General features: G+C 44.5%; 1 protein-coding gene across 1 annotated transcript in view; it reads left to right on the top strand.

Moving 5' to 3' along the window:
- Nucleotides 1–6,335: 6,335 nt before the first annotated feature.
- The window catches only part of SPTLC1 (serine palmitoyltransferase long chain base subunit 1), a 52,794-nt gene continuing 32,465 nt past the window's right edge, over nucleotides 6,336–26,664 (top strand). Inside the window, exons 1-5 of the mRNA XM_026519215.4 lie at nucleotides 6,336–6,466; nucleotides 9,189–9,296; nucleotides 11,005–11,099; nucleotides 22,480–22,573; nucleotides 23,132–23,204. Coding sequence (XP_026375000.1) covers nucleotides 6,410–6,466; nucleotides 9,189–9,296; nucleotides 11,005–11,099; nucleotides 22,480–22,573; nucleotides 23,132–23,204 — 427 coding nt within the window. The 5' untranslated portion in view covers nucleotides 6,336–6,409. The remainder of the gene's footprint in view (nucleotides 6,467–9,188; nucleotides 9,297–11,004; nucleotides 11,100–22,479; nucleotides 22,574–23,131; nucleotides 23,205–26,664) is intronic.

Raw genomic sequence — 26,664 nt, 5'->3', positions numbered from 1 at the left:
AGGTCCATTCCCCCTCATCCATCGTGATCTTGTCACACGGTAGGGAGGCCTGCCCCCTGGCTGCCATCCGGGATCTCCTCCCTTTCTTTTCTGAATGAGCTGTCCCATGCCGGCTTCTTTCTTGTCTGCTCCCTCTTTGGGGAGCTGCATATCACCCAGGAGCTTCTTGAGAAAACCTACCCCAGTAGATCAGGGCCTCTCCAAGGCAGAGGCCCTCCCCTCTTCTCTCCTGTGTCTACACTCATTCCCTGGGGTTTCAGAATCTCTTCCAGCCACCAGACTGTCAGCTGTACACCTCTATTTCCGGCCTCTCCTCTAACTGCAGACCCAAACACCCACCTGCCCCTGGCACGTCTCCATGTGGGGGACCGATGCCCACTCCCAGACTTCCTCTCCTTCCATCTTCCCCATCTTGGAAACGGTGACTACACACAGTGTAGTCTTGGGGAAGATCTTGGGGTGTCCCTGATCCCCTTTCCCTCCCACCCCACAGCAGCATATCCTATCAGCTCCGCCTTCAAACGGTGTGTCAGGCATGAGGACTTCCCACCTCACCCATCCCTGCCACTGGGGGCCAAGCAGGAGCCGTGCTCACCCACGCCAGCCACAATCTGGGGTTTCGTGAACCCTCCAAGCATCTCCCCATCATTTCCCTCTGCCTGCGTCACTCCTTCACAAGACACTCGTGGGTCTCCTTCCCTCGCTCTATTGAGTTCTGTCCAGATGATATGTCTTCAGAGAGGCCTGCCTTGTCCACTCTGTAATTCTTTATCTCTGTGCATACTCTCCTCTTCTACAGAGCATTTCATGACCTTAGTCCACATCTTTAGTTGTGCACGTTTATGGTCAGTCTTCCCACGACAGGGTACACTCCAGGATGGTGGGGACGTCACCTGTCTGTGGTCCTGGGACTCCAGTGCCGAAGAGAACGCCCAGGAAATACCCGTTGGTGAATGAATGAAGCGAATTCTAATTAACAGTCCTAGGAATGGTCACTGAAACTCAGTCGAAACCACTGATTCGACAGGCTGCAAAGGCAGAAGGTAAAATTAGTGGACTGGAATATTGACATCAGAAATGTTACCACAATGAAGCATGAAAGGACAAAAGTTGGAAATTTTGAAAAAAAAAGTTAATTTATATAGAAGATAAATATATACATATAAAGAAAAAGTAGGGTTTTTTTTTTTCCTGTGGTAAAACGGATACATAATAAAATCTATTTTAACCACTTTCAAGTGTATGATTCAGTAGCATTAATCACCCTTTCATGTGCGTAGGGACTGTTTGCATATTTGCTTTGGAAAAAATGTCTGTTCGAATTCTATGCCCATTTTTTACTTGGATTATCTGGGTTTTTGTTATTGAGTTGCAGTTCTTCGTGTATTCTGGATATTAAGCTCTCATCAGATAGACAGTTTGCAAGTATTAGGGAATGAGTGTGTGGGAAGGGAGAAGCGGGGTCACTCAAGTGGCCAGGTGTCTAGGTCACCCAGGGCTTTCTGAAAGAGAAACCCTAACCCTGCGCGGTGGGGACAGCCTCCTTCCCTCTCCAGCTGTTTGGCTGGGAGCCGTGGGATGCAGCTGGCAGTGTGTTTATTCAGGATGGATGGCTTTCGAAACGGACGCCTCCGCCATCAAAAGCTGAATGTTAGGCACTCATGTGATAGTATGTACATAGGTACAGCCTTTATTATATACATAGTTATACAATATTGGTTATACAATGTATTATACAATATTCTATATAATATTATACAATAATTATATAATATTTTGCAATATTGGTTGAGTGGTCGAATCAGGAAGAGAAGGAAGTTATGTAATTAAGGTCCCCAGATGAGATCATCCTGGACTATACGCATGGGCCCTAAGTCCAACGACAAGTGTCCTTATAAGAAACACGGAGGAGAGACACATAGAGAAAGAGGAGAAGGCCCCTCCAAGGTGGAGGCAGAGACGGGAGCGATGCAGCCACAAGCCAAGGGGCGCATGGAGCCACCAGGACTTGAGGGGGCAAGGGAAGATTCTCCCCTGGAGTCTTCAGAGGGAGCGCAGCCCTGTGGACATCTGCATTTTGAACTTCTGACTTCCAGAACTCTATTTGTTACCACCCTAGGAAACTCCTACGGATTTTGGTCCTGGGAAGCCGAGTGCTGCCGTACCAAGTGCCTCACACTGTGGAAGCGGCTTTGGAATTAGGCGATTGGGTAGAAGTTGGAAGAATTTTGAGGTGCATGAGAGGTAAAGCCTGGACTTCCTGAAGAGACTGTTAGTAAAAACATGGACTTTAAAGGCAGCCTGGTGAAGAAGGCTCAGAAGGAAATGAAGAGCACGGAGAGAAGGTTTCTGTCCTCTCAGAGAACGCATAGCTCATTATGAACAGCGTGTTAGTAAATACGGATGTGACAGGCGTGTCTGTTGATGGCTCAGAAGCAAACGAGGAACATGTTATTGGGGACTGGAGGGAAGGTGATCCTTGCGGTGTGCCCGCAAAGAACTTGGCTGAATCGTGTCCTGCAGTCATGGGGAAAGCAGAACCTGTAAATGATGAACTTGAATAATTAGCTGAGATTTCTAAGCAAAGCGTTGAAGGTGTGGACTGGTCCCTTCTTGCTGATTCTAATAAAATGGGAGAGGAAAGTGGTAAGTTGAGGAAGGCACTGTTAAGCAAAAACAAAACCAGTGCTTGATGATTTGGGAGAATCTTGGCTTATCCGTGTTGCAAAGGACGAAAAATGAGTAGCTTCACTGTTGAGGGACTGCGAGAGAGAGAGAGAGAGAGAGAGAGAGAGAGAACACCCAGGATGTGGCTGGACAACTTTCTGTTGAAGACATGAGCAGGGGACTGATGGATCCACTCAACTGTCTCAGCAGAGCCAGGAGTAGAGGTGGTGTTTGCCGGAAGGATGTGTGAGGGACCCTCTTGTCTAATGGCATGAAACCGCATGACAGACGTGGGAGACCAACAGTTTTTGAGAATATTGTATCAGCAGGACACTGCCAGGTTGGCCTGAGGGACAGAGACAGGACAAAGTAAAAGAGGGCTGTCAGATTTCCAGAGTTCTATAGCCAGAAAATGGGCTGATAGAGCTACTCAGTTATAAGAATATGCTGCCCTTCCAGAAAAAGGAAGAATGATTCTGGGGACAGAGCCACGAACACAGAGGTAGAAGCTGGAGGTGTGGGAGCAGAGGCCTGTGGAGCCGTGGGCCCAGACAATGCAGCTCCAAGCCACAGAGGGTAATTCTCAGACCTTGAAACTAAATGAAACTTGTTCTGCTGCCGTCTTAACTTGCTTGGGACAGATGACTCCTTTATTACTTCCCTTTTCTCCCTTTTGGAATGGGAACGTCTATCCCGTACCTGTCTCACCATTGCATTTTGTATGAGATCTTCTAGTTTCACAAGTCGATAGATGGAGAAGAACTTTGTCCCTGGATGGGTGATACTGGGACTCATCCATCTCTGATTCTCATGACTTCGATGATGACATTTGGGGCTTTTTGAGCTACTGATGTGTAAATGTGGGTTAAGATCTTGGAACTCTTGGATGGGGTGAATGTATTTTGCACATGAGACAGATGTGAATTGGGTGGCCAGAGGTTGAACTGCGGTGGGTTGAGTGGTGGCCCCCCAAAAGACATGTCTACATCCTGAACCCTGTGAATATGGCCTTATTTAGAAAAAGTTTCTTTGCTGATGTAAGTTAAGGCCCTTGAGATGAGATCATCCTGGATTATTACGGTGGGCCCTTAATCCAAAGACAGATGTCTGTTAAAAGGCACACAGAGAGCAGCCGGAGAAGAGAAGGCCATGCCAGGACTGAGGCAGAGAGTGTGATTGCACAACCACAGCCAAGGAAGAGCCACAGACGCTGGACAAGACAAGGAAAGGTTCTTCCCCAGAGCCTTTGCAGGGAATGCAGCCCTACGGACACCTTGATTTTGGACTCCTAGACTCCAGAATTGTGAGACAGTAAATTTCTGTTTCAAGCCACCCAGTTTGTGATCATTTGTCATCACGGCAACCTTTGGCAGCAAGCGTGCAGAACACGAAATCTGACAAGGCGCCTGTTCCAGTTCTCTACTGTAGCAGGTAACTGCCACATAACAATCCCAAAGCAGTGGCTAAAAATGAGAACAAACAAACATTTTTTTTTGCTCACGGATTTGGGGGTTGTCTGGGCTTAGCTAGGCATTTCTCATTCAGGGTCTCTGGGTCTCTCAGGTGGTGGTAACCAGAGGGTGGCAAGAGCTGGGACCATCCAGAAGGTATCTTTCCTCACGTGTCTGGCTCTGGACTAGCAAGACTCAAACATCTGGGCTCTGGGGAAGCTCAGGGCCCCGTGGCCATCTTTTTCTCCCTCTGTGTGGACCCACATGATCCCTCTACACGGCAGCTGCACTGTACTGTAGAATTGTCACAAAGATATGCCCAGCCTCAAGGGAAGAGAGCGTAGATTCCACCTCTTAATGGGTATATCAAACAATTTGCAGATAGTGCTGCCAACTCAGTCCAGAGAAGATGGTGAAGTTGACTTGCTATGGGGGACAAGGAAGCTGCAATATTTACATCCCAGCAGCCACGAGTCATCTATGCAGTTAAGGGGTGTCTGGGAAAATTCATGTGCCCACATCCTCCATGAGGGCAGGAAACATGGGGACCCCAACATGCCAGCAGGGTTCTGGCAGACTGAAGGTGCAGGTGCTGGCTGTTGGAAATAAAAGCAGCTACGGGAGGCAACGTGCACACATACAGTGCTGGATCCCAGGGGATGCCGACGGAATGCCTATGTCATCAGATACATAGCGCCAACTCCATGTGGAAATGTAGTGCATGGTGCTGGTGCCATGTCACAGTTTTGGGGAAAGTCAAGATTACTCAAATAAATGGCATTGGGAAAATCTGTTGTTCCTTTAGGAAAAAATAATTATAAGGCCCATACATCTCATCCTACAAAAATAGAGTTTCCAGCGTAATTAAAACGCTAACTGTAGGCAACAACAAACCAGTGCAAGCGTGGAAGATAGCCTACGTCTAGTGGAGATGCCCTTTCTGAGCAAGATCTGAATCCACAGGCAGTCAGGGAACAGTCTGACACATTGTGTAAAATCTAAATTGTCAGTGTGACAGAAGACAACATAAACAGCCAGAAAGAAACAGGGGAAAAATGTCACCTATGAAAGAGGAAAATATAAGATGTTCAGAATGTAGAAAGAGCTCCTGTAAATCCATAAGAAAATGAAAAATCAGCAAAAGAAAATGGGCAAGGAATATGAATTGGTGATTCACAGAATCAGTGCTACAAATGCCAATAAAAAGTTGCTCAACCTCACGAATAACCAGAGGCATAAAAAAGAAAACTCAGTGAGGTGTCCTTTCGTCTCCGTTAAATGGGCAAAAGTTTTAAAAAGATTGATTATATCCATCAAGGAGCTACAGTGTGGCTACACTTTCAAACATTTTAAAGTGGCTGAGCCATTCTGGAGAACACTATGGCGGTATTTCCCAAAGTTAATACTGTGCATACTCTGTGACTAAAACTCCACTTTGAGAAAGTTCTTCAGAAATATTCCCACATGAACAGGAAGATACATGCCCATAGATGTTCGCTGCAGCATTGTTGGTAACAGAGATAGAAGTGGGAAACAACCTAAGTGTTCACCAACAGGAAAATATTTAAGTAAAATGGAACAAGAAATACGTATATATAACATATTATTCCAAGACGTAGTCTTCTTTAAGATTAAAAATACAAGATTTATAGACAAGTGGAAAAACACTATAAGAAAAAAAATAGAAAAAAATCAAGTTGTAGATCAGTATTTTCCCTAGGGTCCGTTGTATTTAAGACATCCAATCCAAGTAAGTGTGCACACCACCTCTGCATGTGCCTACAAGCGTTCTAGAAGATTCCACACCAAACTGCTGTAGGACTTAATTCCTGCCAAGCATTGGTCTATGCGGGACACATCGTTAAGTGCTATATAAGAAGAGGCTATTTTTATTTATATTTCTGTACTTTTAAGGTTCTGTACATTCCTGGGTTAACTTCTGTCATTTAAAAGTAAAGAGCCTGTCTGTAATTTCAGAACACTACCTGCCCAGAGCAGGGGCCATTTATTATTAATCCCTCCATCCGGAGAGCCCAGCATGGACCCTGGCACAGCTCAACCGCAGGAGATCACCTGTTCCCACCCCGCCCTGCCACCAGGTGAGACCCCAAGGCCTACATGCCCCGCCTCTGAGGCCCCGGCTTCCCGCTTTCCTCCCCCGCTCAAGCGCCAGGAGGCGGAGCCCAGCGCTCGTCAGTCCCGCCCCACGCGCTAGACGTCACTGGGCTGCGCCGCGCGCTCTTTGACGTACCTGCGACTCGCCTTCCGGAAGGAAGCGCGGGTGGCTGACTATGGCGACCGCCGCCGAGCAGTGGGTACTGGTGGAGATGGTCCAGGCGCTTTACGAGGTGAGCTTGACCGCCCGAGCGGCCCACGACCACACCAGGCCCTGCGGGGGTGGGACGGGTCTGGTGGATTTGTGGTCTGAGTCCTGGGCGGGGTTGGCTGGGTCATGCCCCGACCCTTGGCTTCTCTGGCTGGAGGGGCTCGCGGGGGAGGCACGGGCGGGAGCGGGAACCAAGGGTCTCCTTCCGGGCTCAGGAAGGAAACAGGTGGGAGGGGGCGCAGGAGCGAGGCTGGTCTTGAAAAACCAGAGTTGGGACTGATAGTAAAACGGGGTGGTGAAAATAGAGTGGAAGATCTCAGTCTGGGAAGGTCCTAGGGAATTCAGGTCCTTGGGATTGTGGAGCAGGTAAAGGGGACAGAGTTGTTGTGTATTGGAGTTTGTTTTTGTCGGGGCGCGGGGTTACGAAAGCCGAATGATTTAGGAATTGGGAATATGAAATAGTTTGTCATTCTCCCACATGCGTCCCATTTTCTGTCTTGTAAAGATACACTTTTTAGAGATTTTTAAAGGCAGAGTAGGTAAGAGTTTTGAAAGGCTAGCTATTTCAGGTATGTTAGATATGATATGATAGCAGAACTTCAGTCTTAGAGAATGTTCATTCACTGGACATGTATCTACTGAGCTTCGCTACCCTGTCCCAGTAGAACTTTCTGCATGATCTGTATCTGAGCTATGCTACCCTGTCCCAGTAGAACTTTCTGCATGATCTATATCTGAGCTATTCGGTGTAGTAGCCGCTAACCAGCCACATGTGGCTAGTGCAAGTGAGGGACTAAAATTTTCATTTAACTTAAATTAGATATATATTTACACAGTTACATGGTGACTGGTGGCTACGGTATTGGGACAGCACAGATCTAGACACTAGGGATAGTGCCGTGAACAAACGGGCAGAAATAGAGCTTGTATTCATTTAGAACGAATCTCAGTTTTTGATAATTTTGTAAAAACTGAACATTGCTGCTTACTGGCAGGGGAGACTGTGGTGTCTTCCACTGCAAGACTTGTCAGGACTTCCTGAAAAACAGTTGACAGAACAGATGTGGTATAAATGATGGCCAATATGAGCCTAACTATAGTAACTAAGATAAAAGCCACTGAAATTAAAGTAAAAAAAAAAATTAACAATTTTCTGTTCTATGTTGTCGCTTCCTTTTTGAGGGCTGCATAACTGATCAAGAGTGAGGTATTTTCTTGGATGTAACATTTCCAGGAAAAGAAGCTGCATTTGTGATTTTGATTAAGTCACTAGACAATTAGTGTCTCAGTTTTTCTTAGGATGATTTCTTTGTGGAGAGAGATGCTCAGTAACTTGGGCAGATGCTTGCCTACTAGAATACAATTATTGAGAAAACCAAAACAATATTTTTTCTTGTTAAAGATTTTACTTATTTGTCAGAGAGAGAGAGCACGCGCGAGAGCACAAGCAGTGCGAGCGGCAGACAGAGGGAGAAGCAGGCTCCCCGCTGAGCAAGGAGCCTGATACGGGACTGGATCCCAGGACCCTGGGATCATGACCCTGAGCCAAAGGCAGATGCCCAACCGACTGAGCCACCCAGGCATCCCAAGAAAACTGAAAGAATACTTAGACTAGAGTCCTTATTCTTAAATGAATTATTTTCAAGGGGGATCAGTATATTTAAAAATCATCTTAAAGAGAGACTTCCATTCTTGTTCCATTCTTGTTACAGTTACTCTCTAGAATTTGAGGAGAATTCTAAAAAGAGAAATAATTGTGTGTGTATGTAACATATGTACGTAGTTAGAAAGATAATTGTATATTGACTTAGAAGTTTACCTATGAATTTGCGGTTTTCCTGTCTCCACATTCTGGTTTTTTAAAAAATTATAGTGAATCATCTTCACTTTCTTTTTGTCTAATGTTTGCAAATAATTTGTATTTACGTTTCTATACCTTTTTTTTTAATGACTTTCCAGTGACAGTCTATTGGAGTAGATCACTCTGTAATTGACTGGGGTTAGTCACTATCCGGAATCTTCCACATGCACTTAGTGTGTCTGGTTGTGCAAAACATTAAAGTCAGCCCAGCCTTTATGTTGGAAATGTACAGTTGAAAAGAAGACTTGGCATGGATAGTTTCAGTAAGGTGTCTTCATGCCTGTTGACTTGGAACACACTGCATACTTTTGGGGAACTGCTGTAGGAAAAAAACCTGCCATTCCTTTAGGCGTTTATTATAAAGTCTTGTTTTCCTCAGCCATGTTCCAGGAAGGATTTAAAGAGGCTTACTGGGGATACAGAAACCATAGGAAGATGTGCAAAACTCTAAGAATTGTAGAAACTGAATTTCAGATGACTCTTCTAACTCATCCGTGGTACACTGGGGTGGTAGAAGGCTAGCAAAGCTGTGAAATGTTGGTTACTGTCCTTTCCCTCCAGTAGAAACATACATTATCTGAAGGATCTGATAGTTGATATTGTTCCACATGTTGGGATTCTGCATTTTATTTTATTAGGAATTAAATTTCTTTCCTATAGAGATTTTAAAGCTGTGCTATTAGAGATTTTCCATGTGAAGGAGAAATTGCTGACTGTTAGAAATGGGGAAAGGAATGAGTAGAAATGAAAGGAGTTTTGAAAATAAATCTTAAGTAATAGGTTAAAGGTTATGGGAGGCAATATATACGAGTGCATTACATTTTATGTGCAGATTTTGGAAGTGTTTATTTCATTTCTTTTTTGGTTTTTGGCTCATTATTAGGCTCCTGCTTACCATCTTATTTTGGAAGGAATTCTCATTCTCTGGATAATCAGACTTCTGTTCTCTAAAACTTACAAATTACAAGAACGATCAGATCTTACAGTCAAGGTAAGAAATTAAATCTTTTTTATTAATCAGTGTATGATTACAGTTGCTACATCCTTCCAAAAAGTATTTTTTGTGGTGGTTCACCTATGTATGTTAAAATATTTTCTGTAATATAAAAAATCAAGGGAAAGGAAATATCAGGGAAGCAAAATATGGAGAAGCCAGGGGTAAAGCAGACACCCAGAGGAGCACCCTGCCACAGAGTGCTGCACTTCGTCAGAGGAAGCAGCAGTCTCAGGGACAGACGGTAGGAAGGAAGCATGGGCAGTGACAAGATTTCGATTTTCAACGTGCAGGGTGACGTGAGCTGCTCAGGAAGAGCACCACTGTTCTAAAACCCGAAGGAAAGTTTTCCCAGTGTTCTTCATAAAGGAAATTCGGAGTTGGAAAGAATCCTCCCGCCTCCCCACCCCAAACTGAATTTTGATGTGTTTTCCGTGGTAAGGGACCCAGTCCAAACCCAAGCCAGGAGAACCTTAGGAAGCAGTAGTGTCTAGGGGACTGCGGCACTGCCCACGTGGAGTCCTGTTCACCTGAAGGATGAGGGGGCTTATGGAAAAGAAGTTTATCTTTCTCACTCCGGTGGGAGCACCTAGGAATGGTGCCCCAGTGCAAGAGGGAAGAGTGGTTCTGATCGCACTGTGGTTTCCGTCGGATCTGTTTCCTCTCCAGCCTCTATAGCATTGAGCCAGGATGCTTAGAGAGACCAGTGACTGTGAGAAAGGTTTTTCCCTGAAAATCTCTACTACAACTTTGGTTCACAAGGCAGCACTGAGTCCAGCATGGAGATGGGGCGGAATTAATGAAACAATGTGGCAGTCACTCCCTGCATTGCACCGACTGGCTGCCGCCGTCCTGATCGTTCATGTTAACTGTAGGGTGATCAGGTGTGTCCTCCAAAGGGCATGCAGCACATGGTTCTTAGGGCAGATACATTTTGGAAACCTGGCTAAGGCAGAGTAGGGGATGTCTTATTATATGATTTCATATAACCTTAGTAGGCCAGTGGATATTTGAAGCTCTGGTGAGATGCCCTCACCTTGACCACAGGTCCTTCCCTCCCCCACCGTTTTGTCCTGACTACCTTGTGGGATTAGCGTGCCATGGAACACTCTGGATAGCATTGCAGTAAGATTGGGCCATCCAGGGCAGAGGTCCCGTCTCTGCTTTTTCCTTTGGCATTTCAGAACTCCTTGTGAATGATCAGGTGGCTTGCTTCTAGCTCAGCTTTTTAAGCAGTTGATCATTCCTGGTATTTTGAGTTTTTGTTTAAAAAGCTGGCAATCCACATATATATACATTTTTTAAATGAATGATTAGGCATAACTTTACAGTAATCCTCTGAAAGCCGAACTTAGCAAGATTTAGTAATCATGGACATCTTACCCTAAAAGCCGTGGAAGAAAAAAAACTGTGTTTTTAAAGCTTAACTTCTGGCAACATAGATGCATTGCCCTTCTGCTGTACGGATCTGCAGTTTCTTGAATATGAGGGGATCTTGAGATGCTTCTGACGTCTGTCCCACAGTCACAGGTGGACAGTATGCATGATGAACTCTGGCCTTCCAGGCTGCTGCTCTCTGCCACTCGGTCACTGGCAGGAACAGAGGAGGAATTTATTGGTTGATTTATAACAGCAGTGTGGGAACAAAACAGTCACTGTCCAGTGACTAGCATTCTGCTGTATTTTCTTTTCTTTTCTCCCGTAGGAGAAGGAAGAATTGATTGAAGAGTGGCAGCCAGAACCTCTTGTTCCTCCCATCTCAAAAGACCATCCTGCTCTCAACTACAACGTCGTTTCAGGGTAAAGTGGTTTGCTTCTCAAAGGACTTGTATCTGGTTTCCTGTAGGTATACTGACCAAAGCATACAGAGGTTTATGTAGTGTTTCTTTTTTAACAGAAATAAGATATTCAGAAATCTCTGACAATCAGAAACTCTGCTTTAGTGCCCAATATATGACTCTCTTTTAAGGCTGTATGGACATTTTTTATAGTCTCCAATTTGGGCATTGCAGTTTGTCCCTTTGTTCCATTAAAAAAATCTTTTTTTGCAAAATAATACATACTCCTGATAATATTTCAAATAGTGAGACACACTTGAAATGAAAAGCAGCGCTCCTGCTTTTTCTCAGCTTGATTGTTACTGATTTTAGATCGTTGTAGGTTACCTTCGTAACCAGATATTAATAGTGTGCTCACACTTCTGCTTGGTGATTAACTATAGACAGCAGCACTTGACTCTCACAGGAGGAATTCTGAAACTTGACCTTCCTTGTGCTGCCTCTCTCCCTGCTTCCAGGGTCTGATCTTTGTGTTTAGTTCTTCTGTTGCTTGTCTTTGCTTCACCATGTATGCTTTCTTAAATTAAAAAGTATTTTAAGTTTGCAGGAAATATCTGACCCATGTGTACCCACCATCCAGAATAAGTAGGCATTAACATTTTGCTATCTTTATTTCAAATCTACTTTTGAAAAAAGAAATAAAACATTCCAGATATAGGTAAAGAAACGCCTTCCCATCTACCACTTAACTCTTATCTCCCACAAAGGACAACCGTTACCATGAAGTTGGTGGATGTCTTTCTTTCACTTACATTTATACTTAAAAAAAAAAAAACAAAACTCATTTATTTTAGAGAGAGAAAGAATGTGGAGGAGCAAAGGGCGAGGGAGAAGGAGAATCCTAAACAGGCTCCATGCTCAGTGCAAAGTCTGATTGCGGGGCTTGGACTCAAGACCCTGTGATTGTGGGGCGCCTGGGTGGGTCAGTTGTTAAGCGTCTGCCTTTGGCCCAGGATGTGATCCCGGCATTCAGGGATTGAGCCCCACATCAGGCTCCTATGCTGGGAGCCTGTTTCTTCCTCTCCCACTCCCCCTGCTTGTGTTCCCTCTCTTGCTGGCTGTCTCTCTGTCAAATAAATAAATAAAATCTTTAAAAAAAAAAAAAAAAAAGACCCTGTGATCGTGACCTGAGCCAAAATCAAGAGCCGGACACTTAACTGACTGAGCCCCCCAGGTACCCCTACATTTTTACTTTTAACACGTATCCCTGATGCCATGAAATTATTCAGTATTTTGTCTAAAAATGTGGTGCAGCATATTCTCCTGAGTGTATCCGTCCACTTCTGGTCTGATGTAGGGAGGCTTGTATTCTTCACTCCATGGATTTCTGTGGTCATACAAAATTTTTACATGTTCTGAACTCAGACTTACTCATCATTAATGCTGTGGTTAACAAGTCCTTCCCCGCCCCCAGAGGTCAAATCTGCCTGTTTCTGTATGGTCAGTTATCCTAGCATTCTTAATTGAATTGTCCATTGTTGACCTACAGAATAGAAATTTCCCTTTTTTGTATACTACGTGCCCCCCTAACAGGTCTGTTTCTGGCTATATTTCCACTCTGTCAGTGTATTTGTCTCTCCCTGTGCCAGAATTTCATATAAATAGTACAGCTTAAGAATAGGCCTTAACTAGAGTGAGCCCTTCACCTCCTTGTCCTTCAGAATTGCTTGGGCTATTTGCAACTCTGTTTCTTTGTGTGAGTTTCAATTTAACTGATCACATTTGGCCAAAAAATGAGTGTGGGTTTGTGACTAGCAGTGCACTGATTTGAATTAACTGGAATCTTGCTGATACTGAATTTTCTCACTGTGTGCCTGGTGTATCACTTCGGTCTTTCTTGTCCTACAGTAAAGTTATGTCACTTTCCTCATAAAGACTGCTTATCTTTTCCCCCCTACTTTTTACATTGAAATAATGGTAGATTCATATGCAGTTGTGAGAAGTAAGGAAGGTCCCACCTATCCTTCATCAGTTTCCGCCCACGGTAACTCCTGCTTAACGACCAGGACATGGATGTTGTGTGTCTTTTAATGGACTCGTCTCTAGGAACCAGAGCGTGTTCGTTTCTGTCACGAGGAGCATCCTTGTCTTCTGTTCCTGTGTTACTGTGCTGGCTAGGACACCTCCCATGCGGTTGGATAGGAGTGGTGACAGGGTCTCAGTGTCCTGGTAGCTTCTGAGAGATGACCTGTACCAGTGATTGGCCTTCCTGTCTCTTGTCAGTTTGCTAAGGGAATTTTTTCATTAGTTTTTAAAATCAGAACATTAAATGTTCATGTTTTCCTGTATCTATTGAGATGATGGTATGAGCGCTCTGCTCTAGGCAGCTACTGTGTTAAATTATACTGGTAGGTGTTTTTAAATGATGCATAGATGTGAGTTTTTATGAGAAAGACTGCAGCCCACCATGCCACCATTCCTCACCCCAGATTCCCACTATCTCCAAGTAGTCACTTTCTGTTTCTGGGATTTACCTGTGTTTTTCTAAGGCATGTGCTTATGCTACTATTTCTTGGTGGTGTCCTTTCTTTTCCAGTTTTAATTTTATCCATTCATTGCAGGAGGCAGAGACTGGCCCTCTGAAAACACACCCACACTTGCCCTCCCCCTGCTGTAGTCGCCCCTCTACTGCCTTCGCGTGATCAGGAAAGGAGGCCCGTGCCCCGGGAAAGGCAGCAGCCTGCTGTGACCCCTGGCTGTGGTGGGGCTCCCTGGGTCTCCTCGACAGGACACCCCCTGCAAGCCACACACAGGCCCCTTTTCCTCCCTTCTCCCCAGCACAGATTTGTTATTACACTGTGTGTCCCTGGATTACTTAGTGTTGACAGTTTTGTGACCACATTAGTATCATTCAGGAGGTAAGCTTAGCATCCATTTTTCTTATTACACAGAATATTGTAATTATATTGTCTCCCTCGTACACTTTTGTTTTCCTCGTTTCCTGCTTGCTTGCTTGGCTCTCCCAAGTCAACCTAATTCATCCTGTCATCTGCCTCCAGGAGCATCAGTCTCCATTCAGAATGTCCCCATGTACGTTATCTGTGGGGTTCATTTGCTCCCTTCCTGAAACCTTTGTTGTGCCGCAGGCTGACTGGTGCTTGGTACCTCGAGTGGCTCCCCGGGCGGCCCGGGCCTTCCCGTCGCCCTAGCTCCGGAATTCCCTTTGTCCCTCTCCTGCCTTGGCCGGCTCTGTCCGGCTTGCTCCCTCGCGTTAGAGTCCACGTAGCCTCCTGAGGAAGGGCTATGGAAGGTACATTTTTTTTAAACCTTTCAGATCTTAAAATTGTTTTTTATTTTACTATTTTACACCAGAGTGATTGTTTTATTGGTTCTTACTGATCTGTTAGACACCTCAGTGTCTGGTGACCCTTAGCATCTATACTGTTTTCACTAGATAAAATATTTTCATTGTAATTAACAGCATTTTGTAAACAGTTTGCAAAAATCACCAAAAAATCTTGAAGCACGTTTTGCTGTTGTTGATAAACTTAGTTACTTTTCAGTGAACACAATAGTCGTGCTCATTCAGTGCTGAGTTAACCTGAAAGCAAGTGAATTTACTTAACTTGGATAGATTTTTTCTTTCAGTAACAGCCTTATTGACATATAAACCACAGACCATGAAATTTGCTCTTTTAATTCACCACAATTAAGTGGGTTTTAGTATATTCACAGAGATGTGCAACCATTGTCTCCATCTAATTTCAGAATATTTTTATCACCCCCCAAAAAAAATCCCACACCCACCCTCATTCACTCCCCACTTCCCCCTTCCCCAGCTACTTTCCCCTGATACCTACTAATCTACTTTTTCCATGCCTTTGGCTGCTGTTCTGGACTTTTTATATAAAAGGAATTATGCAGTATGTGGCCTTTTGTGTCTGATTTCTTTCACTTAGCATCATATTTCCAAGGTTTGTCCATGTCATAGTAGCATGTGTCAGTTTTGTTCCTGACTAATAAAATATTTCACTCTGAATATATCACATTTTGTTTGTACATTCATCAGTTGATGGGTGTTGAGGGTTATTTCCACTTGGGAGTATATGAAAGGAGAAAAATTATATACATACATAAACTCTCAGGAATATTTGTGTACACATTTTTAAAATTTTACCTAAAGAATTTATATGAGAGAGAGAATGAGAGAGAGAGAGACAGCAGGAGCAAGGGCAGAAGGAGAGGGAGAAGCAGACACCACACTGAGCAGGGAGCCCAATGTGGGGCTCAATCCCAGGACCCTGAGATCATGACCTGAGCCAAAGGCAGGTGCTTAACTGACTGAGCCAGCCAGGTGCCTCTGTACACATTTTTTCTGTGGACATATGTTTTTATTTCGCCTGAGTATACACCTGAGAATGGAATTGTTGAGGTTTGTGGGAACTTACTTTGAGGAACCATCAGTCTGTTTAACAAAGTGGCTGAATCGTTTTCCATTCCCGTCAGCAGTGCATGAGAGTTATGATTTCTCCCTGTCTTGGCCAACACTTACTGTCTTTCATTGTAGCCATCCTGCTAGGTGGGAAGTGATATCCCACTGTGGCTGGGATTTGCATTTCCCTGTGATTAATGATGTTGAACATCTTTTCATGCACTAATTGGTCATTTATATGTCTTTTCTGGAGAATAACCTATTTAAGTCATTTGCCCATCTTTTAACTGGGTTATTTGTCTTTTTATCATTGATTTATAAGAGCTCTTTGTATATTTTGGATTCCAGTCCCTTATCAAATATATGACATGGAAATATTTTCCCCCAATCTGTGGGTTTGTCACTTCTCTGACAGTGTACTTGGAAGCATCAGTGTTTCCAATTTTAATGAAGTCCAATTTATCTGTTTTGTTCTTTTGTTGCTTGTGCTTTTGTATTAGATCCTAAAATCCTTCCCTAATCCAAGATTATGAAGATTTACTCCTTTGTTTTCCAGGAGGAGGGCTTAGTGTCCCATTTTTCATTATGTAGATTTATATTTGATTTCTGTTTTCAGCATGGCCCCATCTCTCAGCTGTCCTTAGGACTTTGAGCTGATATTCAGGCTTTTCCAGAGAGTAAGTCTCCTATCTTTCTGCAGAGCAGGAAAGGGATCTGAGCGAATGGCTGCTGCTTACAAGGTTTCCAGGCAGTCCCCATGTTCACAGGGAGCTGTTCCCCTAGCGTGGGATCATTTCCCCGAAGTTGTGGCTGAGCTGCTCACTTCCAGCAGACGTGCTCTCTCTCGTCTCTGACGTCTCACATACAACCTGCCGTTTGCTGAGTGTCATCTCTGCTTGCATCCTGGTCTTAGTAGCATCAGATGTTTACATCTTGGCATTTTATGTCCCATTAGAAGGGACCAGAGTTTGATGGGTTTTTCCCTTCATTCTGTTTTGTTTACCAGAAGCCACTGGTAGGTTTTCCTATTAATAAATAATTCTTACATTCCTGGAATAAGGCTGTTTGGTTTGTTTTTCTACATTGCTGGTTTGTTTTGCTAAAGTTTGGGATTCTTAAGTTGTATGTTGAAACGTGAGTTTTGTTTCTTCTTTTCCCTTACTGTGCCTGGTCCAGTTCAGGTATCCGTTATAATTGGTTTTACCCTTTTCTTAGCCACTGTATTGTAGGCATGCTGACCGCACTGTGTCTCTGGCCCTCCATCTTCTTCGTGCCTGTGCAGTGACCTCGCTCAGGGCTCCATGATCCGGGCCCCGTGGAGGTTAATGTATGCCCTGACCAGAAAGGGGGAAGGCTTGTTCTGATCCTGCCTAAACAAGGCACCTTAGGTAACTGGTGAGGATCACTGGCGTGCAGAAGGCCCCACTTCAGATAACTACCCTGTGACCTCACCCGCATGCCCTGCTCTCCGTAAAAGCCGGGGGTTAGGCTCGCCCGGACTGGGCTGAGAATGGGGGCTGAGAGTGGCTGCGCACTACCGGACCGCCCACCTGCCTCATCCCCCGTCGGTAAGTTACCCTGAGCAAAGCTCCGTCACACGATGGGGTGGCCGGCTTCAGTTTTCAGTCTTCAAGTGCCTTCTCAGCCTGGAGGACACTTTACTGACCCTCCTCCGCCTTCTAACCAGTCTGCATCTGTCGTGCTGTTGGTTCTGTTGAGCCTAGATTTTTAGTCCTGAACTTCATGTCTTCAGTGAATTCTTCAAGCTGTTCAGGTTTCCTTCTTGAGTAATCTTGGTTACTGTCATTTAGTAAGTGTCCATTTCTTCTTGCCGTTTTGAATGTATTGGCCTGAAGCAGTTTCTAGGACTCTGGAGCCTGCAGATGTACAACACACACCCTTACGTACAGACGTGCATGACAGCGCATCTGCGGGGTCGTGTTTCCCCTGCAGGCAGTGTTTGTGTGCGTCCCCCTCTCTCACTCAGCTTTGCCGGGGGCTTGTCTCCTGACTCGACTCGGTTGAGGCTCCGTCTTCGTTTCTCCGCGTGGGGCCTTGTGGACACAGGTGCTGACCCTGTCCTCCATCCTACTCTGGTTGGCGCCCGCACAAGGCAGCGCTGGTGCTTTGCCCCTTGTCTCCTTTCATCCTCCCCCCCACCCCCGACTCAGCCGCCCCTCTGAAATACTGCCACTGAGCTTTCATGAGTCACTTGATGTCATATATTTCTTAATTATGAAAATAATACATTTTATTTTTATTTTATATTGTTAACCTTAAAAATAGTTATTTTTATCAACAAAAGTGGGTTTATTGGGGAGTAAATATTGCAGTTTGGGACCTGCAGGTTATGGCTAAACCATAGTCAAGTCCAGCAAACAACGGAGAAGAATGTTGTTTTCTGGAGAAGGAGGAGGCTATTGAGAAGGGCTGTTTTAATGGAAGTTTATTGGAGAAAAGCAAGAGTCCAGGGCAGTGAGGGTTTCTCACTGGCCGAGCTGCAGGGCTGGTGGATCTCTTGTAGGAGACACAGTGTCTGTCTCTCCCGGTTGGGCCTGTAATTGTAGATTTCTTCCTCTGCAAGAGGCCTGTAATCCCCAGTTCTTCCTGGGACTGGCATGGAGCCCAGCTGCTCCCCCTTCCAGCCTCCCCTCCAGCACCCCAAGTCCACTTCAGTGCAGTTTCCCAGTACCTTTGGAACCACATCTTAATGGTTTATGAATGTATGTTTTTAATTTTGTGCTTCATTCTGATTTTTTGATTCACACTCATTTTTTTGAACATGTGTTTGAGTGCCCATTGTGTTCCAGGAATGTGCTGAGCACATACAGTAAGTCAAAATCTTAGTTTTTCTGGGACAGACAAACCAACAGTGAAATGAATAGAATGTTAGCTGGTGTTAAGTGATAATGAACAAATCTCAAAGCAGGGCAAACAGAAGATGTGGAGGGCTTGATGTATTTCTTGTTCATTCCTTCTGACTGCTACGTATGATTCCATTGTGTACTTAGCTGCTTTCCCCATGATGGATACCTAAGCTGCCCCCACTCCCCACTGCCACACAACATCTGGTGATTACTGGCCCCTTGGGCAGCTGTATGAGTCTCTCTGGAGCCAGGAGTGGGGTCTGACGTACACCTGTCTCATTTCCCTGTGGGGCTTCTCTACATGGTGACCCACCCATCTCTGCTCCCCTGAGTTAGTATACGGGGGTCCGGTTTCCCCACAGCCCTGTTTGGCAACATTGCTTTATTTTGTATTTGAGTAAGTGTCATTTCATCTGCTTAGTAGCTGCTGGGGTTTTCCCCTTCTGTGAATGCCTCTTCCTATCTTTTACCTCTTTTTTTTTTTTCTTTTTTCTTTTTTTTTTAAAGATTTTTTTTTTTTTATTTATTTCTGTGACAGAGAGACAGCCAGCGCGAGAGGGAACACAGCAGGGGGAGTAGGAGAGGAAGAAGCAGGCTCCCAGCGGAGGAGCCCGATGTGGGACTCTATCCCGGAACACCGGGATCACGCCCTGAGTCAAAGGCAGCCGCTTAATGACTGCGCTACCTAGGCGCCCCCTTTTTTTTTTTCTTACCTGAATTCCTAGCCTGTTTTCTGATTAGCAAGAATCCCATGTACCACGTAGACTTTAATCTATGGTCCGTTTTCAATGTAGTACTCCATTATGCTAATTTTAAGACACACGTTCTTATTTTTCCTATTTTAAGATCTCTGAAACGGGGATGAATCTGTGGTTGCTGAGAGCCTTTGTCGGTGGGTGGGGTGTCCTTGCTTGTGTATCTGTGAACTTGGTCATGGCTGTGCTTACTGCCAGCGCTTCAGCTGAGTTGTGAATGCTGCTGGCAGGAAAATCAGGGGATGGCAGGAGAGAGCGCCAGACTCCTCTGAGCCAGAGAACAGAGACTGCAGTGACTAAGGCTTTGAACATCCCTTTGTCATACTTCTGCCTGTGGATAATTACAGCATCAAAATTTGAAGCACGGGGGACACTAACCTGGCAGGTAACCTCGGAAATAATGGGGGAGCATCCTCCTAGATGACATGGGGTACTCCTCACAGCAGGGAGAATATTGTAGGAATACACATGCAATCTGTGACTTACCAGCGGGGAGAAAACCTTCGGGACTCGGTTAAAGAGGTTAAGGATATGCTGACTGATTTATGTTTTCCCTTTTAGATGTACAGATGTGGTGTGACAGAAATCTGTGTCTAAGCATACCGAATAGAACTTCTCATTAAACGTAAACTCAAAAATCATAAGATCACAAGAAAACATCATTACATTTTCATCAGCAGTGTTTTCCTGTTTTCCTTCCTTAGTGGTAGCTAAAAAAACAGCGATGGCATCTTAGATTCAGGGAAGTACAGTAAATATCATCCATCCGTTAACTCTGTCTGTGGTGTCGTCACTGAACTAAAATTCTTTTTTTTTTTTTTTTTTAAGTAGGCTCCACACCCAGCATAGAGCCCAACACGGGGCCTGAACTCATAACTCTGAGATCAAGACCCGAGTTGAGATCAAGAGTCGATTCTTAACCGACTGAGCCACCCAGGTGCCCCAACCAAAATTCTTAATTTTGACTCTGATTCATCCATCTTGGTCTCACTCTGTGTGTGGGGGGAAATTTGTTCAGAAATCATTTCTACTCCAAGGTGTCACAAGGACATTCGTCCATGTTTTCTTTAGTTACATCTTCTAGGTTTTTAATAGGTCTAGAATTCACCTTTGTACATGTTTATCCAACTTTATTTTTCTCCATAGAAAAAGAAACGTGTGTGATTTCGTAGTTTGTGGGGCAACTGCTGTCATTCGCCAGGTGTTTGGATACACACAGTTCTCTTGAATTCTAGAGTCTTTCGTTGCTCTAGGTGCCTGCTCTCACACTGGTAGCCAACCCACTGTTAATGGGGTTCTGTAATCCTAGGCTCCTGGTAAAACACCGTTCTCCTTATTTCTAAGTTCACTTTGTAATTACTGACCCTCACTAATAGTGAGGTAGTGGTTTTTGGTTGGAAAGGGTTTCATTTTTCCTCCTTCTGGTCCTCTGATGCCTTGATTGTGGAGTCGTCTCTGGGTTGACTTTATTTGCTTCTGCGAGAGACTCTGAGGGGTCGTGTGCTCCAGCATTCTCGTGGTAAGTGACGGGTGTGACATCCCTGCAAGCCTGCGTGGAGCAAGGATGTGAACCTTCCGTTTCTTACTAGAAACTGCTTTCTTCCCCTGCTCCAAGTGCCGACGGAAATGAGATCCCTGTATCCCTGCATCATGGTGCCTCTTGACAGCTTATCAGCTGTGGTCACGGGCATTGGGCGTACTTTCTCTTGATGATTTGATTTCTCAGCCTATTAGTTTTTGTAGAATGACCTTGACTTTTCCAGCAGCAACCTTTAGTATAACATTGTCTTCATAGGGGCTCTGTCTTTTCATTTCTTTGTGAGCACCAGCACCTCTACACCAGGAGGATCGGGAAACGTAAGAAAGCCCGAGAAGTAGGAAACTAGATGACATGGTGGATTTGGAATCGGAGCAGGTGCTTGGGCCCTTGAGGCCAGAGGGAAGCGGGAAGGAATATTTAGAGAGCACCTCTTATGGACCAGGCACTTTTATAGCAATTACCCTGAGAGGGGGTTCTCTCCCGACTTCCTAGATTAAGAAGCAGAGACTCACAGAGGCCAGGGAGCCTCCCCGAGCTCCTGAAGCCAGGAGGAGCCGTGATGCCGGTGGAGGCTGTCTGCCTCACTGCAGCCCATGGTCTTTTCCCGGAGTCCTCCTGCCTTCTGTATGGGTCCACCTGCTTCTGGTGGTCATTCTCTTCCTTCCCGGGTTTCCCAGCATCTTCTGTTTCTCGAACACCAGTTCTGTGAACACGTATTGAGAACAGGTTTCCCAGCCTTTTCTGGCCCCAGGGTGTCTTTCAGAGCAGCCCGTGTGCACAGCAGCACACGGGGACACGGGAAGCAGCTTCGTGCCACAGCCCTGTGCCCTGTGCCGGGTGCTCTGATGGTTCCATGCCACTCTTGTCATGGCTTCCTTCAGCTAGAAGAGGCTGGTCGTGACCAGTTGGCCTCACTAGCTCATGACCTGCAGTTTGGCCCCGTGTTTTTGAAGCCTGGCCTGTGGGAGTATTGTCAGCAGAGCACTTGGTGATCTCAAGAGCCCGTCTCCTCTCCCAGCCCAACTGAGACCTGTGCTCCTGGCCACGCTGTGTCTTTGTTTCTCCCCAGGGGCAGGGGAGGAATCCCTCTTACGTAGTATTCCAGCACTAACTGTAGAGCTTGGAAACATAGCCCACTGATTTTTGTAGTGTCTTTCTATAGTTTACATGTATTTTTAAACTACTTAACAGTAAAGCCATATGTTTTTCTGCCCATTCTTGCTTTTGATCTTGATGTTTTTATATTTCCATCTTGTTTGTCTTATTCCATATTTTTTTCCCAAGGTATTTCATTTCATTTAGCTACTTCTTTCTTAATGAGTTTTAAAATCAAATAAGATTTGCCATTTATATGTGTTGGAATTATAGCTCACTTTTTTTTTAAGTACTACAAATTAGCCTGATTTGTAATACACCACTTTCTGATTTTACATTTTAAAAATAAGAGGGGCACCTGGGTGGCTCCGTCAGTTCAGTGGCTGACTCTTGATTAAGGCTCAGGTCACGGTTTCAGGGTCATGAGATCAAGCCCCATGGTGGGCTCCATGCTCAGTTCCAAGTCTGCTTGAGATTCTGTCTCTCCCTCTGCCTCTCCCCCGGTTTCCGTGCATACACTCACGGAAACATTTATTTCTCTAGAAATAAATAATTCTTTAAAATAATTAATCAGTTGTTAAAATAGAGAACTAGGTGTGCAACTAGGGTAGGGTAACACTTCTGTGTCTTGCGTGCCCCCAGGGTGATGTGACAATGTGTGCCCTGTAACGGGAATACTTGCTCAAGTACAACACTGTCCTCTCTTTCCCCAGCCCTCCCAGCCACAACATTGTGGTGAATGGAAAAAAATGTGTGAACTTTGCCTCATTTAATTTTCTGGGATTGTTGGATAACCCTCGGGTCAAGGTAAGTAGCACCTGTGCGGACGACGGCACCATTACTTAAGAAGCTGGGCACGAGGGAAGAGACAAATGGAGAACATCAGAAAGGGCTCTCTCTGCTGGCCATTTGCCATGACTCCTCTTGGCAGAGCTGTGACGGGGGTTTCGACAAAGGGTGGGCAATCAGGGTGTCTGGTGTGGCTTAGTGACGGTGACATCCAGAAACCCATGGGAGCCAGCCCCAGGTAATAGTCAGAGGTGTGCCCAGGAAACTGCTTCGTCTCCTGTGAGGATTGCGAGCCAGTGAGCCGTTCTGAGAAAAGACTTCTGCCCAGAAATGGCAAAAATTATAAAGGCCTTGAGTTAACCACGTTTGGATAATCAAACCAATAGAACTTTCCCACGTTTTAAGTTCTGTCCCTAAATCTTTACATATGTTTGCTCTTTATATCCTGTTGTTAGAATTGCCATGGTTCTAAGAAAGGGAGGAACCTAGTTGGGGGAGGGAGGCGCTAAAGAATAGGAAATGTCAGTTTTGAACCTGAGAGATAAAGTATTAAGACCTGGCGTTTCTCCCACAAAGGCAGCAGCTTTGGCGTCTCTCAAGAAGTATGGCGTGGGGACTTGTGGACCTAGAGGATTTTATGGCACGTTTGGTATGTTCCTGCTGTCTTTTTCAAACTAACTGCTTTTAAGGATTGATTCAATTTGATTTCAAAACTGCTTGGAAGAGATATCCTTGATGAGTTGTGATGTCGAGTGGGTGAGTGCTGTTTGTGTGAGCTGCCCTGGTCCGGGACTGGATGTCACTCATAGAGGGAAGGCCTTGCTGCCTCGGGGGCACCATGTCAGTAGGGCGGAGCCTGAGCTGCTGTTGTAGGCGCCCCAAGGGCGGTGGTATGAGGAGACCCGGTTTGTTTCTGTCGGGCATGACTGTTGGAAGGGGAAGGGGGAGTCCCATTGCAGGTGGCTCTGCTCTTCATAGTCATGGAACCTGGTTCCTCCCTGTCCTCTTCATCTAGTACTGAGGGCACCGTCCTTGTCCGCTAGGCTGCAGCCAGGTGGCAAGTGGGGGTCGGGGTGCAGGCTGCGTGGCTGCAGTACCCCTTGAGGCAGGCAGGGGGCATTGCACATCACTCTGCCCACATTCCATTGTGGAGCCCAGAACCTGGGTCAAGCCTCCCTCTGAGTGGGCTGGGAGATGGCTCCAGCTGGGCAGCCACCTCCTGCCAGAAGGAAGGCAAGAACAGATTGGGGGGGGCGGTGAAGGAGTGACGATTAGCTCTTTTCTTTCTGAAATGAAGAGGAAGGGTCATTGATTTCCAGCTGCATATTAGGATGAGTGTGGTTTCAAACACTACAAAGTCCCTAACTCAGAGTCCTCAGAGAAAATGTTAAATCATTGTTCAAATGAATGTTACTGCAAATAACTTTCTGGCTTACACATATCAGCATGGGGGGAAAATGGAGCCCAGGGAAGTCTCTTTGTCTTCTCTTGCATTGCCATCTTTAGGCCTTTGTGTTTTGCTTAAATAGTTAAGGTGCTTTTATTTAAGGGAGCACCTTTCTTTAGTCCTTAGCTAGCTTAGTAAATTATTTGTATTGGAAACAGACAACAGAGTAGGCGTCTATGCATTTTTAAGGTGTAAAGGATCTGAAATATCTTGTGTTCCAGCATCCCAGCCATTCAGAAGCGGCGTAGAAAGTTCAGACACGTTACATGACTTTCTCACAGTCACACAGCTCATTAATTTCAGTCCTATGACTAGAAACCAAGTATCCTGACTGCCAGTCTTTATGGCAAGATCAAAGACTTACAGAGCGCCGATCAGTCTCCCTCTTTGCCCCAGTGTAAAGCAAACATGGGTTGTTTGCTTGATTTTTATTGGTAAGGAATTATTTCCTAGATATGTAGTATTAGAAAGCTAGGAAAGGCATTTTTTATGGGTTGTTCATTGTAATCTGATCAACAGGACTTTCTATGATTTGCTTGCTGGGGTTAAAAAAATTACTTTCTTAAAAGCTTTTCTTTCTAGGGGATTTTATTTGCATGTGTGGCCTTGGCTTCTGCTTGAGAATTAATTTGAGAAAACAGATAGCAGATTTATTGCTAAATCAAGTCGTGAAAAAGAAAGGCTTCAGCTCTTCAAAACCAGTTTTCCCAGGGCTGGTAAAAGAGCCCAGTCAGCTTTCTGTTTGGATTACCTGGAATGTAATATGCAGTAATAGGTGGGTGTGTGCTTCCAGACATGAGGTCTTCAGTGAATGGTTTTTAAGTTAATATTCTTGATCGAATAATTCAGCCCATGATAAAAGCTTCGGAAGGTTTTATAGAGAGTGAGAATTGTCTCCTCCCCCACCATTATCCCACACCTCCCCCCAAAAAAGACAGCTACTATCAGTAGTTCCTTGTTAATTCTTCCAGAGACTTTTTCCAGCAAATGCAAACCACTTCCATACATACATTTTCCCTCTATTTTTACAAAAATGGTAACATAGCCTGCATGTGTTCTGTGCCTTGCTGTTCCAGTGAGTTTGTTTGAAATTTAAATTGGATTTGGATTTTCAGGGGTCTTAAGCAGACTCCTTGCTGAGCACAGAGCCTGACGTGGGGCTCGATCTCATGACCCTGAGTTCATGACTTGAGCCGAAATCAAAAGCAGATGCTCAACCGACTGAGCCACCCATGGCCCCCCAAAAGGTTATTTTTAATTTTCCTGGAAGGAACACATTCAGGCATCTATTTTCAAAGATGAAAATACTTCCTTGTTTAGCTCTTTTCTCAACTTTTCAAGAACGAATGTAAATCACTAGTAAAAGTAAATTTCCTTTTTAAAACGTTCTTTTTATTATTTCACAGTAACATACTAGATGACATTACGTGATTAATACAGAAAAAAAATCAAACAACAGTTGAGTTAAAATTCGTCTAGCTTCTTAGGCTGGATGTTCTCTTGCCTTTGGTAAGTAGAACACTACAAGTTCTTCTGATAATCATATAAGGACCATATGATTAGGAGTTTTTCCACCTTCTCATTTTATTGTTTGAATGTGTGTTTGAGAACGGAGCGAGTGGATTTGTCAGGTTAGAGAGCGTACTTTCCTCTAGAGCTAACGGGTCCCATGTGCTTTGATACTATCTCTTTTCCAACTTCTTTGTTTTCTTTGACTATGTTCAGATCTCTTTTGCTTGAGGTTTATCACTGGTTCCCCAGGATCTGCTTTGCATATACAATGCCTACTTGACTCTTTGTTCTAAACTAAATCAGGATATAGTCAGTGGCAGGATTTCATGGTGAGGGATGGTGGCGTTTAATTGTGTTCAGGAACCATTAGTAAACAAGTAAATTGTTCAGTTGTTTATTTTTCAAAATATATTCTTTCTTTATTTTAGAGCAGTCAACTGAATCATGACTGCATGTTTTATTAGAAAGAATATTTGGTCATAAAGTTCCTCGATCTGCCACTTCTTTCTACCAACCAGCCATGGGATTGTTTTTGCAGTGTAGGAGGGGAAGAGGCTTTGTTTGCACAGCTTAGAACATTTTGGCAAGAATCACATAAGATGCTGCACATAAAACATTTTGGAAAACATTCGGCCCTGTATTTATGTTCTAACGAGTGCATAAGTGATACTATTTGTACTTTTAAGAAAAGTTGTCCAAGTCTCAAGGGATTAAAAAGAAAACAGTATATAACACAAAATGTAGAAGCCTTAAGAAAAAATGTAGTTGGTTGTTTTTAAACTGTTCTAAAGTTGACTATTTTATAGTCTTTCCTTTGGAAGACAACCAAGAAAATGGAAATACCTCTTAGCAGAGTAAAAGAGGAGACATTATATAAGTGGGAAGCTGAGTGAACAAATTACTATAACATGAAGTTCTTAAATATCTGGGATTTGGACAACTTAATTAGAAAATAGTATAAATGCTTTTTTCCTTTTAAAAGAAAACCTTTTCTTTTATTTCATAAATATTGATTTAATTGTACAAGCACTTAAACGGTGTATTGGTTTTTCCACGCCGGGCGTTACTCTGAGTGTTTCATAGGCATTAACTTGTCGTTCTGGTAACAATCTTTTGAGGCAGGTCTGTTACCTGTTTGACAGAGGAAGGA

The sequence above is a fragment of the Ursus arctos genome, unplaced genomic scaffold (assembly GCF_023065955.2).
Source record: "Ursus arctos isolate Adak ecotype North America unplaced genomic scaffold, UrsArc2.0 scaffold_33, whole genome shotgun sequence".
NCBI lineage: Eukaryota > Metazoa > Chordata > Mammalia > Carnivora > Ursidae > Ursus > Ursus arctos.
This window is presented reverse-complemented; position numbering and strand designations above follow the sequence as displayed.